This window comes from Notolepis coatsorum (assembly GCF_963971535.1).
Source record: "Notolepis coatsorum genome assembly, chromosome: 11".
NCBI classification, from domain to species: Eukaryota; Metazoa; Chordata; class Actinopteri; order Aulopiformes; family Paralepididae; genus Notolepis; species Notolepis coatsorum.
Window position 1 is genome coordinate 125,231,540 of NC_140175.1, and position 16,811 is coordinate 125,248,350.

The window sequence follows — 16,811 nt, forward strand, 5'->3', positions numbered from 1 at the left end:
AACACATTCGCATTAGACACTAGCAACACATTAGCACTAGCAACACATTAGCATAAGACACTAGCAACACATTAGCACTAGCATTAGACACTAGCAACACATTAGCACTAGCATTAGACACTAGCAACATTGCTTTAAAAATTGCCACAAAATCAAAGCTGTCTCACGATAGACAAACATTTGTAATGTTGAGAAACAAAACAACAAGGGAACTGAGAAAAGCAAAAGCAGATTTCTTCATCTCAATTATTAAAAATGCCCACGGAAACTCAAAGGTTATATGGAGTCAGATCAAGAAATTAACTGGTCAAAACAAAGCTGCAATTAAGCCAATTGAACTGAAGGTCAATGACAAAACTTTACAGTATCCGTCAGACGTAGCACCGGCCCTCAATCAGTATTTTGTAGTCTGTGGCCGCAATAGCCCAAAGCTTCGCAGTTCAGGACAGTAGTCCTAATCTGCCATCTACTGTCAATATTTATGAACCAGCAGTCATACCAAAATCAGTCACTGAGATAGAGGTTGCAAATATAATTACATCCCTCAAATCCTCAAGAGCTAAGGATATAATATATTATATGGCATGGACACACTCATGCTGAAAGAGATAAACTCCTCTATAGTGAAGTCACTGACCCATATAATCAATGGGTTTCAATCAAGGGAGTTTTCCTAACCCATGGAAGCCTGCAGTTGTGGTCCCTTTATTTAAAAGTGGTGACCCTCTCATGACATCCAATTACAGACCCATCAGTATTCTAGCCATAGTGTCCAAGGTGTTTGAAAAACTGATTGCCAAACAGGTCACTGATCATCTCAATAACAGCTCCTTCCCACTGCACCCAATGCAATTTGGATTCAGGGCTAACCATTCAACATAAACAGCAACATGCTTCTTTTTAGAGAGAGTCAAGGCTTCAATGGACAGGGGTGGGGTTGTGGGGGCTGTGTTCCTTGATCTAAGGAAAGCTTTTGACACTGTTAACCATACTATTCTACTCCAAAAGCGGTCAATTTCAACTTCTCCATAGAGTTCCTCAACCTCTTCAAATCATACCTTTCATTCCGTTCCCAACTTGTCAAAATTGAAAATCATAAATCTACTGCCATCTGTCTGTCAACTGGTGTCCCGCAGGGCTCTGTCTTGGGTCCAATCCTGTTCAGCATGTACATTAACGATTTGCCTTCTGTGTGTGGCCAATGTGATGTACTGATGTATGCTGATGATACAGTGATATTTACACACAGTAAAAGAGGTTGCAAAAAAATTGTCTAATGTCATGGTGAATGTCACATCCTGGCTTAAGAACAGCGGTTTACAATTGAATGTCTAAGACTGTCTGTATGTTCTTCTCCAAGGGCCACAGATAAGTTGCAGAGCAGGATATCTTCATCTCCGGTCAGAAATTACAGGTAGTATCAGAATATAAGTATTTAGGATTACACATAGACCCAAACCTTAGTTTAAAAAATCACATAAAAAAAGTCTGCAATAAGGTAAAGTTCAGCCTATCAAACTTCAGGTACATAAGAAACTTCCTTTCAACCGAGGCAGCAAAGCTATATTTTCATTCAATGGTTCTTTCCCACATCACATACTGTTTGATAACCTGGTCCAATTCACATTCCACCATACTGAAACCACTTCAATCACTATACAAACAAGCAATACAAATTCTAGACAAGAAACCATTCAGGTACCATCATTGTCACATTCTAAAAAAAATATAATCTACTCAATTGGGAAAACCTGACTCTATATCAAAACGTCTGCCTAGTTTTTAAAATAAAGTGTGGATTGGCTCCTCCTCCTTTGTCCGGTTTCATCAACCTCAAGTCTGCCTCAACCAGGAACACTAGAGGTGCGGCAAGGGGGGACTGTACAATCCCTTTAAAAAAAAGTGTATTTGGCCAGGCTGTCTTCTCATACAGAGCATCCCACCAATGGAACTCAATTCCTCAAACAATTAGAGTGTCCACATCATACCATTCATTCAAGTGCAGGGTTAGGGAATGGCTCATTGAAAACCAGAACTGTCAACACTGAGGTGTCTGTGTGTGTATGTGTGTGTGTGTGTGTGTGTGTGTGTGTGGATATGGTGCGTCTGTCTATGTCTGGGTCTCTTAATATGTCATGATGTGCTCTGTCCTTGTGTCCATGACTGTATTGTGACCTGTATCCCTACTATGTCTATGTGCTTTTTTGGTGTTTTTATTCTAATGTTATTTATCTTGATTTTATTCTGTTTTTATTGCTAACCCTTTTTTTACACAGGATTTTAGCCTGTACCTTCTGGCAGGGGGACTGCCAATGGAAATTAGCCTTTTGGCTAAAATTGGGTGCATTTACATCTGTAAAATATTTTATTAATCTACACTGTCCCCCTTGAACAAATAAAGTAAACCTAACCTAACCTAAACCTAACACGTGACATTAGCATTAGACACTAGCAACACATTAGCACTAGACACTGGCAACACATTAGCACTAGCATTAGACACTAGCAACACATTAGCATTAGACACTAGCAACACATTAGCACTAGCATTAGACACTAGCAACACATTAGCATTAGACACTAGCAACACATTAGCACTAGCATTAGACACTAGCAACACATTAGCACTAGCATTAGACACTAGCATTAGCACTAGCATTAGCATTAGACACTAGCATTAGCACTAGCATTAGCACTAGCATACATTAGCATTTGATTTGATTTGATTTGATTACAGATCCCCATTAGCTGGTGCCATGGCAACTAGCTAGTCTTCCTGGGGTCCACATACAAAAACAATTATTGCAAAACAGAATTATTAAAAGTCAGTACTCAACATACAATACACAATGAAACTAACAATTAAGATGGCTAAAATTACATGCAAGCAAAGAAACAGAAAACAAAAAAACAAAACAAAACAAAATACAAAATACAGTGTTAAATACAATTTAAGATTGTTTTTAAAATTGAATCTTTTTAAGAATTGCTTTTAGAATGCTCATCAATGTTACTAAAACATCAATTTCACCATACCTTTAAATAGAAAAAAAAACACACAAAGTAATCAGAAGAAGTTTTGGATAACATGGCTGCAGCTACACTCATGCATGACATATATTAATTTCCTTCCGGATTATGGCTCCTTTGAGTTTCTTTTTGAAACTGTCCTTGTTTTCCGTCTGTATAATATGTAATGGGATCCTATTCCAGTATGTTATGGCTCTATACATTGCAGTTTTCTTTAGAGCGTTGGTTCTAGGCAGAGGTAGGGTGAAGCGACTACTTGAAGCATGTCTGGTATTATGGTCATGTCTATCATTGGTGGATAAAAGCATAGAATACAATTGAGTGGGTTTACCCAAGGTACAAATGTTCTTTAAAAACCTAATCAAACTGCATGCTAGTCTCTCCTCCACCCTCATCCACGACAGTCTAGCATGCATTCCCTCCACACTATTCCTTATAGAGCAGTGAAGAGTGAGGCGGGCAGCTCTATTTTGAGTGAGCTGGAGTTTACTAAGCTCTTGCTTTGACACGCTAGACCAAATTGCTGGGCAGTAGTCAATATGGGACAAGACTAAAGATTGTACTACCATTTTAATTGTTGTATTCGTTAGGAGGTAGGCATTTATTCTTATTATGGAGATGTTTCTACTCATCCTGGTAACCATGTTATTAATCTGGGTAGACCAAAGTAGTGCCTCGTCAATAGTTACACCCAACAATTTGGCCTCCTTCACTTGTTCAATACCAGCGTCTTGTAATGAGAGACTCAGTCTATGATCCGACCTTAAGGCATATTTAGAGCCGAGTATAAGACATTTTGGTTTTGCTACATTTAATTTTAGTCTGTTTTCAGTTATTCAATTTGAAATCATAAATAATTCACTCTGAAGTATCTTATTCACTTGTTCTGTGCTCTCAGCGGATGCATATATAGTTGTATCATCAGCATAAATCGCTGTACCTGCACATTCCAATACATAAGGCATATCATTTTCAAATATAGCAACACATTAGCACTCACATTAGACACTAGCATTATTAGCACTAGCATTAGACACTAGCAACACATTAGCACTAGCATTAGACACTAGCAACACATTGGCATTAGCATTAGACACTAGCAACACATTAGCAGTAGCATTAGCACTAGCAACACATTAGCACTAGCATTAGCACTAGCAACACATTAGCACTAGCATTAGACACTAGCTACATTAGCATTAGACACTAGCAACACATTAGCACAACACCAGAGGGAGCTCCACAAATCATGTTAAACCCAGCTTCGGCTCAAAGAAGGGACTAAACACGTTTTGCAATTATGCCACATCAATGTGGAACGCCATACCCAAAGCTGTAAAGGAATGTGAATCACTACCCACTTTTAAAACCACTCTCAAGGAGCACCTATGGGAGACTGCAATTCGAAACTGGCCTCTGTAAATGTCCTAACCCAACCCCCTCCAATGTTGAGTAAATGTCCTAACCCAATAATACACAAGACCCTCTTCTTGGGACCAAGTAAGGTTTGGTCGATAATCCAATGTACAGTTACCCCCCCCCCCATCCGCCACTGCGCCTACCCACCCAACCACCTCCTATGTACAGTGATATGAAGTCTAATGGGAACATGAGAGGATGCCATCATTTGCTGCCATGTTCATGGCCCTGAGAGCGTTGCTCTCCGGCTGTGCAGCTGGATACTATTGGCTTATTTCTCGCCAGGTGGACAGCGCCTTGGTGCTGATGTGTCATTCAAACTATCCTTACTTAAATATGACTGTGAAGGATAGAGGAGAGTGGCTGACGAAGCCACCCTGAGCCTGTTCGTTTCCGACACTGAAGATGAGGACTTTGGTGGTTTTAGTACGCAGAAAGAAGCCAAAGATGAGGATTAATGACTTGACTTTTCTGGTTACAGCCGTGTACTGCAGTGAAAGGGTTAACGTGTGCCTTGGTCATAAGATCTGCCTATAATTTATTTTTATTTCTACTGTCCCAGTTTTGATATATTATACATAAATAGGAGTGGCATTCCCATCGCCGTGCATGGCGGTGTGAGTGACGCACAGGCTGTTTGTGTTTTCCTTCGGTCATGGCGTGTATGCAGCAGGACCTGTCTGTAGCGGAGGTCTTTAATTGGCATGATGCAACACTCAATGTTAGCGTGTGTGTGTGCCTAAAAGCACAGCAGAGAATTATGGCATCATTAACCGAAGTTTTGCTTGCTTGTACACGGTGGTTGCAATTCTCCCTCCTCCTCGCAGTCCTCGCAGCCAGTCGTCCACTGAGCAAGAGTTAAAATATGTACATGGCTATAGGCTTCTAAAACTATTTAATAGGCTAAACGTCGTGTTAAATTCTTTAATTCACATTTGTTTATTTCATACAATTTTTCCAGACATAATGCTACCTGCCCCGACCAGATCCGTGACTCCGTTGCGATACAGATGAATTATCTTCTCAAAATAGTATAAGTGGCTATCTTTTATGCGTATTTTACCACTGGTTGAAAACTGTCAGGATCCTAGGCCCGGTCCTGGCTGGACTGGGCAGGATGGTAACACTGGGCAGTACCCTCCACCTAACTTTGGGCAATGCCCTCTATCTGACATTGGCCCTCGGCCTGACATTGGCACCCTACCACCCTCTAGTGGTGACAAACAATCGGTGCGCTCCAGTACTCTGGACATCCTGACTACTGTGATAACTATAATTAATAGTATGATTAATGTGGTGTCATGGTGTGTACTGTTGTTGTCTTTCCCTTCCCTGGTGTGATGTCATGCACTGTTTTGGGTTGTTAGGAGTTGCTTTTGTGTTTAGTTGTGTTTAGTTATTCTTTGCTTATTGTCTAGGTGTTGGTTGTGATTCGGTGTTGGCCAGGTGTTCTTAATTGTTAATTAGTCGGGGTATTTAGGTGTCTGTCTGTCTCCCCTTCGTTGTGGCGACATTCCTCCAGTTACCCCCTGTTCCTCCACGTCGTGTCGCACCGTTCTCCCTCTAGTAAGTCTTAGTGTTTGTTGTTTTGTATTGTGAAGTTTGTTATTTAGTTTCTGTATTTTCCCTGTATTGCACTGGATTCTACAGTAAACACCTTTCTCCAAGCTTCACTCCTCGCCTCTGCCTCCTCCATTCTTTCCCTTTCTGTATTATTGCATTCTACCTAACCCCATCGTGACAGAATGTCGCCACCAACATTAACGAATGCAGCAGGAAAGGCAAGCGATACCATCACCGTTGTCCTGGCCCTGATGGCCGGTGACATGAAGAGTTACTCACTGGCCAAATGGGGGTTCCTACTCCGGAAGATCGACCAGGTCGCCACTGAGAACCCGACACTGCAGACGGCGATGTGGGAGATGGCTGAACATATTGCGGTCCTCATGGAGAAGCATAAGCCGAAGGCTAGTGTAGCTAGCCTGCCGACTGTTCTCAGGCTTACGGTCAGCCTAGATCCTCCCACAGCCGCTGAGGTTGCTCGGATGTCCATCGCCGGTCGGACGTCCACAGCTAACCTAGCTCCGCCGGTTAGCTTAGTGTCAAGAGCTAACCAGCCTCTCCCAGCTAACCTAGCTCCGCCCGTTAGCTTCATGCCAATAGCTAACCAGCCACTCTCAGCTAACCTAGCTCCGCCCGTTAGCTTCGTGCCAATTGCTGACCGGCTGTTCCCCGTTAGCACAGCTCCTCCTGTTAGCTCCGCCACTATAGATGGCCAGACGTCCCCAGTTGGTACAGCTCTACCCGTTAGCTCCGCTCATACAGCTAACCAGACGTCCACAGCTAACATAGCTCCGCCGGTTAGCTTAGTGTCAAGAGCTAACCAGCCACTCCCAGCTAACCTAGCTCCGCCCGTTAGCTTCATGCCATTAGCTAACCAGCCACTCCCAGCTAACCTGGCTCCGCCCGTTAGCTTCGTGCCAATTGCTGACCGGCTGTTCCCCGTTAGCACAGCTCCTCCTGTTAGCTCCGCCACTATAGATGGCCAGACGTCCCCAGTTGGTACAGCTCTACCCGTTAGCTCCGCTCATACAGCTAACCAGACGTCCACAGCTAACATAGCTCCGCCGGTTAGCTTAGTGTCAAGAGCTAACCAGCCACTCCCAGCTAACCTAGCTCCGCCCGTTAGCTCCGTTTCAATAGCTAACCGGCCGTTTCAAGCTAGCACAGTCTCCACTGCCAGACTAGGCTCCAGGTTCAGGGTGAGCCTAGTATCTGAGACAGACCAGATGTCTCCAGCTAGCACAGTCTCCACTGCCAGACTAGGCTCCAGGTTCAGGGTGAGCCTAGTACCTGAGACGGACCAGATGTCCCAAGCTAGCCAGGCATTCTCAGCTAGCGCAGTTCCCACAGTGAGTCCAGGGCCCACAGTTAGCCTAGCCCCCGAGGCTAGTATGGCTAGTAAGGCCTCCACAGCTGGTCCAGCTTCCACGCCCAGCCCAGCCTCAGCTCTGGGTCCTGGCTCCTCATCCCCGGATCCTACACCACGCCTCGCCGCCGGGACCGATCCGGTCTCCACGCCCTGCCCGGCCTCTCCACCTGGTCCGGCTGCCGTGCCGGCTCCCGGCTCTTCGACGGATCCTGGCTCCCCGTCTGGTCCAGCTCTGCGCCGTGATCGGCGTCCTGGTCCTCGCCGTGGTCTCCGCCGGGGTCTTCGCCGTGGTCTTCGCCGGGGCCTGCGTGGGATCCTGCTCCGGGGGTCGTCGCCGCCGCACCTCCATTCCGGCTCTCCTGAACCGGTCCCTAGTCCGGCGGCTGGAGGGCCTCTCGTCCGGGATCCGGCTCCAGGGTCCAGCTCCCCTTCCCGGGCTTCTACACCTGTACCCACCCCCCCTCGTCGGGCCTCGCTTCCCAGGTCCAGCCCTCCTCGTCGGGCCTCGGTTCTCAGGTTCTGCCCCCCTCCCCGGGTCTCGGTGCCCATCCCCACCCCCCCTCGTCGGACCTCTGTTTCCAGGTCCAGTCCTCCTCCCCGGGCCTCTGTTCCCATCCCCACCCCCCCTCTCCGGGCATCTGCGCCCATTTTCTACCCCCCTGGCTGCTATGCCCCTCCTGGGTTTTTTGTTCAGCCTCCTGGTCCCTCGTCTTCGGGTCCTCTCCCTGGGTCCTCTCCGGGGTTCCGGCTTCCTCCCTCACCTGCTTATGGACGTTGTTTTCGGGTGTCTGGAAGCCACCCGTTGAGGGGGGGGTACTGTCAGGATCCTAGGCCCGGTCCTGGCTGGACTGGGCAGGATGGTAACACTGGGCAGTACCCTCCACCTAACTTTGGGCAATGCCCTCTATCTGACATTGGCCCTCGGCCTGACGTTGGCACCCTACCACCCTCTAGTGGTGACAAACAATCGGTGCGCTCCAGTACTCTGGACATCCTGACTACTGTGATAACTATAATTAATAGTATGATTAATGTGGTGTCATGGTGTGTACTGTTGTTGTCTTTCCCTTCCCTGGTGTGATGTCATGCACTGTTTTGGGTTGTTAGGAGTTGCTTTTGTGTTTAGTTGTGTTTAGTTATTCTTTGCTTATTGTCTAGGTGTTGGTTGTGATTCGGTGTTGGCCAGGTGTTCTTAATTGTTAATTAGTCGGGGTATTTAGGTGTCTGTCTGTCTCCCCTTCGTTGTGGCGACATTCCTCCAGTTACCCCCTGTTCCTCCACGTCGTGTCGCACCGTTCTCCCTCTAGTAAGTCTTAGTGTTTGTTGTTTTGTATTGTGAAGTTTGTTATTTAGTTTCTGTATTTTCCCTGTATTGCACTGGATTCTACAGTAAACACCTTTCTCCAAGCTTCACTCCTCGCCTCTGCCTCCTCCATTCTTTCCCTTTCTGTATTATTGCATTCTACCTAACCCCATCGTGACAGAAAACCACTGCTGTAGATCACTGCCGGTACGTGCGCTGGGAGCACACCGTTTAAGTTTGAAAGTTGAAAAGTTTGTGTGTCTGAAACACTACAGAGCGGGGAACATAGGACCTGGGGAACATAGAACCTTTATTTCAGCGGGGAACATAGAAGCCTTTTTTTGTTCAGGAGCGTTCGGGAGCAGGCGGGACCGGGGAACATAGAACCTTTATTTTGGGAGTGGGGAACATAGGACCCTTTCTTTAAAAAAAAGCGGGGAACATAGAACCCGGGGAACATAGGACCCGGGGAACATAGGGATGACCCCCAAGACATTAGCATTAGACACTAGCAACACATTAGCACTAGCATTAGACACTAGCAACACATTAGCACTAGCATTAGACACTAGCAACACATTAGCACTAGCATTAGACACTAGCAACACATTAGCACTAGCATTAGACACTAGCAACACATTAGACACTAGCAACACATTAGCACTAGCATTAGACACTAGCATTAACACTAGCAACATCAAACATTCCGGCGAAGCGTGAACTCACCGGAGCCCCTGACTGGGCACATCATGGGCACTGCCCCGCGCGTCCAGCAGCGCCCGCTGTCGCAGCAGCACTGGGCCTGGCTGAAGTGTCCGGAGATCTCCTGGGCACAGCGCCCGCTGAGGATGCTCCCAAAGCACGACCCGGCCCACTGGTCTGAGAGAAGCAGGGAGAAGATATTTAGAGGAGACACGACCCGCCCAACTGGTCTGAGAGAAGCAGGGAGAAGACATTAGAGGAGACACGACCCGCCCAACTGGTCTGAGAGAAGCAGGGAGAAGATATTTAGAGGAGACACAACCCAACATTGATGAGAACAATGGAAGAATTCAAAATACCAGTTTCTGACCGAAGAATAATTGCCAACTTATACTGGAGGCAGAAGGCTAATGTTAGAATAGGAAAGGAGAAATCAAGAGACTTCCCGGTGGAGAAGGGTGTAAGACAAGGATGCATCTTGTCCCCTGTACTCTTTAATATGTACAGTGAATCACTGATGAAAAAAGGTCTGAGAGGAGGGAAAGGAGTAAAACTTGGCGAAGAGAACATCACCAATATAAGATACGCGGATGACACTGCTATAGTCTGTAACTGTCAAGAAGATCTACAGGACATGATGAATAAGCTGAATGTCGAATGCAAAAACTATGGAATGTCGCTAAACACAAAGAAAACTAAAGTAATGATCATTGAAAAAACACCAGGAACTGTTTGTAAAATACAGGTGGATGGAGAAAAACTTGAACAAGTGAAGGAGTACATGTACCTTGGAAGCTGGATCAGTGAAGGTGGAAGAGCTAACATGGACACTAAGAGAAGAACCGGAATTGCAAAGGGCGCGTTCTGGAACCATAAAGAATTATTGAGAAGAAACATAAGTTGGAAAACGAAGACCAGGGCCCTCATTCATCAACGTGGACGTAGAATATGTTCTATTTCCACACGTAAGCACGGAATGTAGAACTAGTGTACGCACAGGGAAGTCGGGATTCATCACACGGTGCGTACGCAGGCTCTACGCTCCTCCGTAGAACTTTGTTCTACCGTCAAAGGCGTCAATGCTCGTGCATGATTATCCATATATGGTCATGAAAGTGAGGAAACACCCCCCATGGGATGTGAAATAATGGACTGACCCGAGCGGAACCCTGAGAAACTCCACGGAGAATTCACTGCTGTCGAACCAAGAAGACACTATCGCGTATTATGGGATAAATAAAAGGCGGATTTGTAAACGGTGATGTCAGATATCAACGGCTCCCTAAGACCATTGCTGCAATTCTGCCTGGACAGCTCAAAATACTAATAAAGACCGTTCATTGACCACTGTTTGGCGTTGGTTGTGTGTCATTATAACCGTGCTGTAATATGAATGCCTTTATTAGTTGTGTTCGATTGGCTATATGATTTTTAGAGGCATCTATTTTGTTGTCGGCTAATAAAGACCGCGCTGGAATATGACTGCCTTTTCCTGTGTTGTTTGATTAATACGGGGATTAAAGTTCTCCTCAATTTGATTCCAAATCGCGATGGATCTCCCGTCAATTTTCTACCTGCTGCATATGATTTCTAGAGGCATACTACAATCCATTTTGATGTCAGTATTGGGTAGCCTACATAAACAATAATACGAGAGCTATACAAGAACAATGAATCTTACTGCCATGTATGATGTAGCAGCAGATACGCCATGTGTAGCCTGCCTATATGTGATCAATACAAACATGAACTTGAATTCCATCATGTCTGTGTGCGGGTCACTGCGGGAACTCACAAGGCTGTTGTCACAATGTAAATAAGAACGTGCACTGAAAAGTTACAGTATGTAGTTGGTTGATCATTTGTATGACAGTCAGTAAACCCTTGCAAAAAGTATCCGTTTTATTTAATGAATTGAAAACATTCAGCATCGCCTTCCTCCCGGCATCCAGCAATAACATGTATCAGGCAAATGCGCATCGCAACATTGACTGAGTGGAATCCCTTTCTATTCACATAACTGCATTTGTGATGGAGCTTTGACAGCTACAGTAACAGTCTATTGGTCGATCCATCTCCAATATCACGATGGACCGTGCCGCGGTGGCAAAGACCCGAGGGTGGAGAGGATCTTGAATGAATTCCATCATCATATATATATGTTGTGTGTCTGTCCACTATGTTTGTTACTTTGTTATTCCCCCCCCCCCCTATCTATGTAAAGCGACCTTGGGTCTCTTGAAAGGCGCTATATAAAATGAAGCTATTATTATTATTGTTATTATTATTATTATCATCACATCTGTGCGGGAGCTCACAAATAGACTGTTAGTCTCAGTGAAGTTTCAACGGAGGTCATCTATTCTAACCAACAAATTGAAGTAGAAAGCATTTCGTGACCAATCTTATTTGGAAACATGACACAAAATAATTTGCTTTTTATTTGAAACAATATCTAATCGCGTTTGGAGGTTGGTGTTTTGCGTCTGCCCCCCCGTGCCAAACAAGCAGGCCAACCTCTTGTTCGCATGTGAGCCCGTTATAATTACACTACTGTCGCTATTTTACAACGCGAACTTGAATCCCATCATATACATAGTCTGTCCACTATAGTGTCATTGCAATGCGTTTTCTATTCTTTCTTATACAGTAAAAAGGGGGAAGAACACTATATTCATATGACTTGTATTCTGCTTACAGCTTCGAAATTCCACTTGTTTCGTTTAACGTAAAGCCTTTTAAATATAATCAAACCGTTCCCGTGTTTCTGCGGTCTGCGCAAAATAATAACGAGTTGAGCTTTATGATTTATGATGAATTGAAAATGGGGGACCCTGATGTAAACAAGACGAAAGTTGGTCTGCATCCCCAATTAACAATTGTATGTACTGAGCTGTACTGTACTGTACCCATTCTGCAATCTGTTAATAAACTTTTCAATCAATCAATCAATCAAGCTACGCGGAGCGCAGTCAGTCAGTAGCCTACACCCCGTATATTCCGATAACGCTATATAAACCATGCTGCATTCATTCTGAGAGAAAGATCTATTATTCCAAATGCTATTTATAGGGTTTTGACCATAATTACACTACTGTTGCTATTTTACAATGAACTATAATGAACTACGGTTCGTACAGAACATGCCGTGTTATTATGCACAGAAGCTCATTTCCTTGTTGTAATAATATATTCTACCACTGGGCGCCAGGTACGCCTGGTCTGACCTGTGCGTAGATGTAAGCACGGAGTCAAGTTCAAATCAAAATTGATGAATCCCACTCTTTGCTTAGAAATGATCGTACGCACAGGGTAAGCACAGATCTGTGCGTAGAACACGTTGATGAATGAGGGCCCAGGATTTTGGAAACTTATGTTATGTCAGTCTTTTCATACGGAGCAGAAGCATGGACGCTGAATGAAGAGGCAAAGAGGATGATAGACTCTTTTGAAATGTGGACACTGAGGAAGATGCTGAAGATAACATGGAAGGATAAGATCAAGAATGAGGAGGTACTGAGAAGAGCGGATATGCAAGGAGGACAGTTGCTGGAGAGGTTGAAAAAGAGAAAGATGGAGTTGTGCGGGCATGTTCTGAGAGGATCCAGCGGGGAGATGTTCAAGAAGGTGGTGATGGGGAAGGTGGATGGAAAGAGAGGAAGTGGAAGACCAAGAAGAGGCTGGGTAGACGACGTCTGTGATTGGAGTGAGAGGCGGAGTCACGGAGTTGGAGAGAAGAAGTGGGGACAGAATGGGTTGGAGAGTGATAGGCAACCTTCGGAACGAAGAAGCCACCTAATGATGATGACAACCCGCCCAACTGGTCTGAGAGAAGCAGGGAGAAGATATTTAGAGCAGACACAACCTGCCCAACTGGTCTGAGAGAAGCAGGGAGAAGATATTAGAGGAGACGGCTCCTGAAAGGTGTTGCCAGAAGAATGAAAGATGGGAAGCCACCTGCATGCAGAGGTACAATATTTCGCTTACTCAAGTAGCGCGTAGGGAATAGGAAGAGATTTAGCCTGATCGCCTTGTGCAGCCTGCTTCTTTAGCCAATTATTGGGTTCTGCTGCCGTTAACTTATCTATGCTCCATTTGACCAAATAAAATGTTCCTATTGTACTTGTGCTTTCAATTATTAACATTGTTCATTCATTCCACATCCATTTATTCATACATGTGTAAAACACAAGTTGTGTGTAAGACTTAAGTCTGCAAATACGTATGTATGAAGACTGCCTTAGAGTCTTGGATAGACGGTTGACAACGAAAGACGAATTTAATTTCCTTTTAATTTAATTAATTAATATTTAATTTCTACTGGGAGGCCAGAAGAAGACAGGAAGTAGTGTTTGCTCCCAGTACTGACTTCCATGAGAAGGTTGTCGCCCGTTCCCCTTATATGATTCTAGCACTGCAACAGAAAACCTACTGTAGACAATCTTCCATTTCTGGGTGAAAAAGACACACACACAGCTGCCATAAGGTTCAGGGGCACGTTTCAAGATATGTTATAAAGTTATATCTTATATTAAAAATGGATTATAGGCACATTTTTACATAAGGCGGGAAGCTACTGTAGCCACTGTGCCAAACTCACCACGACGCAGCTCAACTAGACCCTGGAGAGGAAGCTAGTGCAGCCACTGAGCCAAACTCACCACGACGCAGCTCAACTAGACCCTGGAGAGGAAGCTACTGCAGCCACTGAGCCAAACTCACCACGACGCAGCTCAACTAGACCCTGGAGAGGAAGCTACTGCAGCCACTGAGCCAAACTCACCACGACGCAGCTCAACTAGACCCTGGAGAGGAAGCTACTGCAGCCACTGTGCCAAACTCACCACGACGCAGCTCAACTAGACCCTGGAGAGGAAGCTACTGCAGCCACTGAGCCAAACTCACCACGACGCAGCTCAACTAGACCCTGGAGAGGAAGCTAGTGCAGCCACTGTGCCAAACTCACCACGACGCAGCTCAACTAGACCCTGGAGAGGAAGCTAGTGCAGCCACTGAGCCAAACTCACCACGACGCAGCTCAACTAGACCCTGGAGAGGAAGCTACTGCAGCCACTGAGCCAAACTCACCACGACGCAGCTCAACTAGACCCTGGAGAGGAAGCTACTGCAGCCACTGAGCCAAACTCACCACGACGCAGCTCAACTAGACCCTGGAGAGGAAGCTAGTGCAGCCACTGAGCCAAACTCACCACGACGCAGCTCAACTAGACCCTGGAGAGGAAGCTACTGCAGCCACTGAGCCAAACTCACCACGACGCAGCTCAACTAGACCCTGGAGAGGAAGCTAGTGCAGCCACTGAGCCAAACTCACCACGACGCAGCTCAACTAGACCCTGGAGAGGAAGCTAGTGCAGCCACTGAGCCAAACTCACCACGACGCAGCTCAACTAGACCCTGGAGAGGAAGCTACTGCAGCCACTGAGCCAAACTCACCACGACGCAGCTCAACTAGACCCTGGAGAGGAAGCTAGTGCAGCCACTGAGCCAAACTCACCACGACGCAGCTCAACTAGACCCTGGAGAGGAAGCTACTGCAGCCACTGAGCCAAACTCACCACGACGCAGTTCGACTAGACCCTGGAGAGGAAGCTACTGCAGCCACTGAGCCAAACTCACCACGACGCAGTTCGACTAGACCCTGGAGAGGAAGCTACTGCAGCCACTGAGCCAAACTCACCACGACGCAGTTCGACTAGACCCTGGAGATTTACATGACTTGGTTTATGTCCGGAGCGAGGTTTCTTCTCTAAGGTGACAGACTGTCAGTAAACATCTTTCTGTGTTGGTGACGTGGCTTTTCAAGCGCTTCCACCGCGAGCCGTTATCCACATGTGCAATTTTATTTCAGAGGCTCCCGGAGACGCCACTAGACTAGACTAGACCAGACCAGACCAGTCCAGACCAGTCCAGACCAGACCAGTCCAGTCCAGATCAGACCAGACCAGTCCAGACCAGACCAGACCAGACTAGACCAGACCAGACCAGTCCAGACCAGACCAGACCAGACCAGACCAGACCAGACTAGACTAGACTAGACTAGACCAGACTACACTACACTACACTACACTAAACTACATTTCACTACACTACACTACGCTAGACTACACTACACTACACAACATTACACTACACTACACTACACAACACTACATTACACAACACTATACAACACTACATTACACTACACTACACAACACTACATTACACTACACTACACTACTCTAAACTAAAGGGCTGCCCCTCAACTAAAAATATCATCTAATTTGGGATTATGGGGGATTCATTCATTTATTTGCATTTATTTTAAATTTGTTGGACTTTATGGTGTTCTTGTTTTGTTCTTGACTTATTGTGATGTTTCTTCTTGACTTGTTTAAAGAGGACGTGTCCGGCCCATGGGGACATTAACGTGTGTTGTCGGGCCTTACAAATAAATTTGATTTGATTTGATTCTTGATTAATCAAATAGTCTAAATCAAATTTGTGAATATTATTGTGCTGCCAAATATAGTATATAGTCAAATATAGTATGCTTATATTAAAACATTTCAGGGGAAAAAATCAAACATACAAAACAAGTAACCAAACATAAAAAGGAATCATAATTGGCTACTTAACTAAAAAAGGAACAGCTCATATGAACACGAACCAAAGTGATGAGGTCGTGAAGGCAACCGTGGCTTTCACTTTCCACAGAGATATTTTGAATCCAAGTCGCCCTGAATGTGATAAAGGTTCAAGTCTGAAGTCCTCTTGGACGAATGATAGATTGCATAAAGAAAACAGCAAACTAGGCGTCTCTTTTGCACTGGATTCTGTCGCAGAATGTGAGGCAAAGGCTGCAAGCGGTAGTTTCCTTTTATTTCTAAACCTTTTTTTACAGCTGCATATTTCCACAGTGTGGTGTGAACACTGCTGCCACTGAGGGGTTATAGACCCTAACACAAGATATAGACCCTAACACAAGCTATAGACCCTAACACAAGTTATAGACCCTAACACAAGTTATAGACCCTAACACAAGCTATAGACCCTAACACAAGTTATAGACCCTAACACAAGTTATAGACCCTAACACAAGCTATAGACCCTAACACAAGCTATAGACCCTAACACAAGTTATAGACCCTAACACAAGTTATAGACCCTAACACAAGCTATAGACCCTAACACAAGTTATAGACCCTAACACAAGTTATAGACCCTAACACAAGCTATAGACCCTAACACAAGTTATAGACCCTAACACAAGTTATAGACCCTAACACAAGTTATAGACCCTAACACAAGCTATAGACCCTAACACAAGTTATAGACCCTAACACAAGTTATAGACCCTAACACAAGCTATAGACCCTAACACAAGTTATAGACCCTAACACAAGTTATAGACCCTAACACAAG

The 16,811-nt window shown here is 45.2% G+C and overlaps 1 protein-coding gene across 1 annotated transcript in view; it reads right to left on the reverse strand.

Moving 5' to 3' along the window:
- LOC311237265 (fibrillin-2-like) overlaps positions 1–16,811 on the reverse strand; it is a gene marked incomplete at its 5' end in the record, with an annotated part of 361,408 nt that overhangs the window by 211,526 nt on the left and 133,071 nt on the right. The window contains 1 exon segment of the mRNA XM_084325071.1: positions 9,411–9,563. Within this exon segment, the coding sequence (XP_084181197.1) occupies positions 9,411–9,563 (153 nt within the window).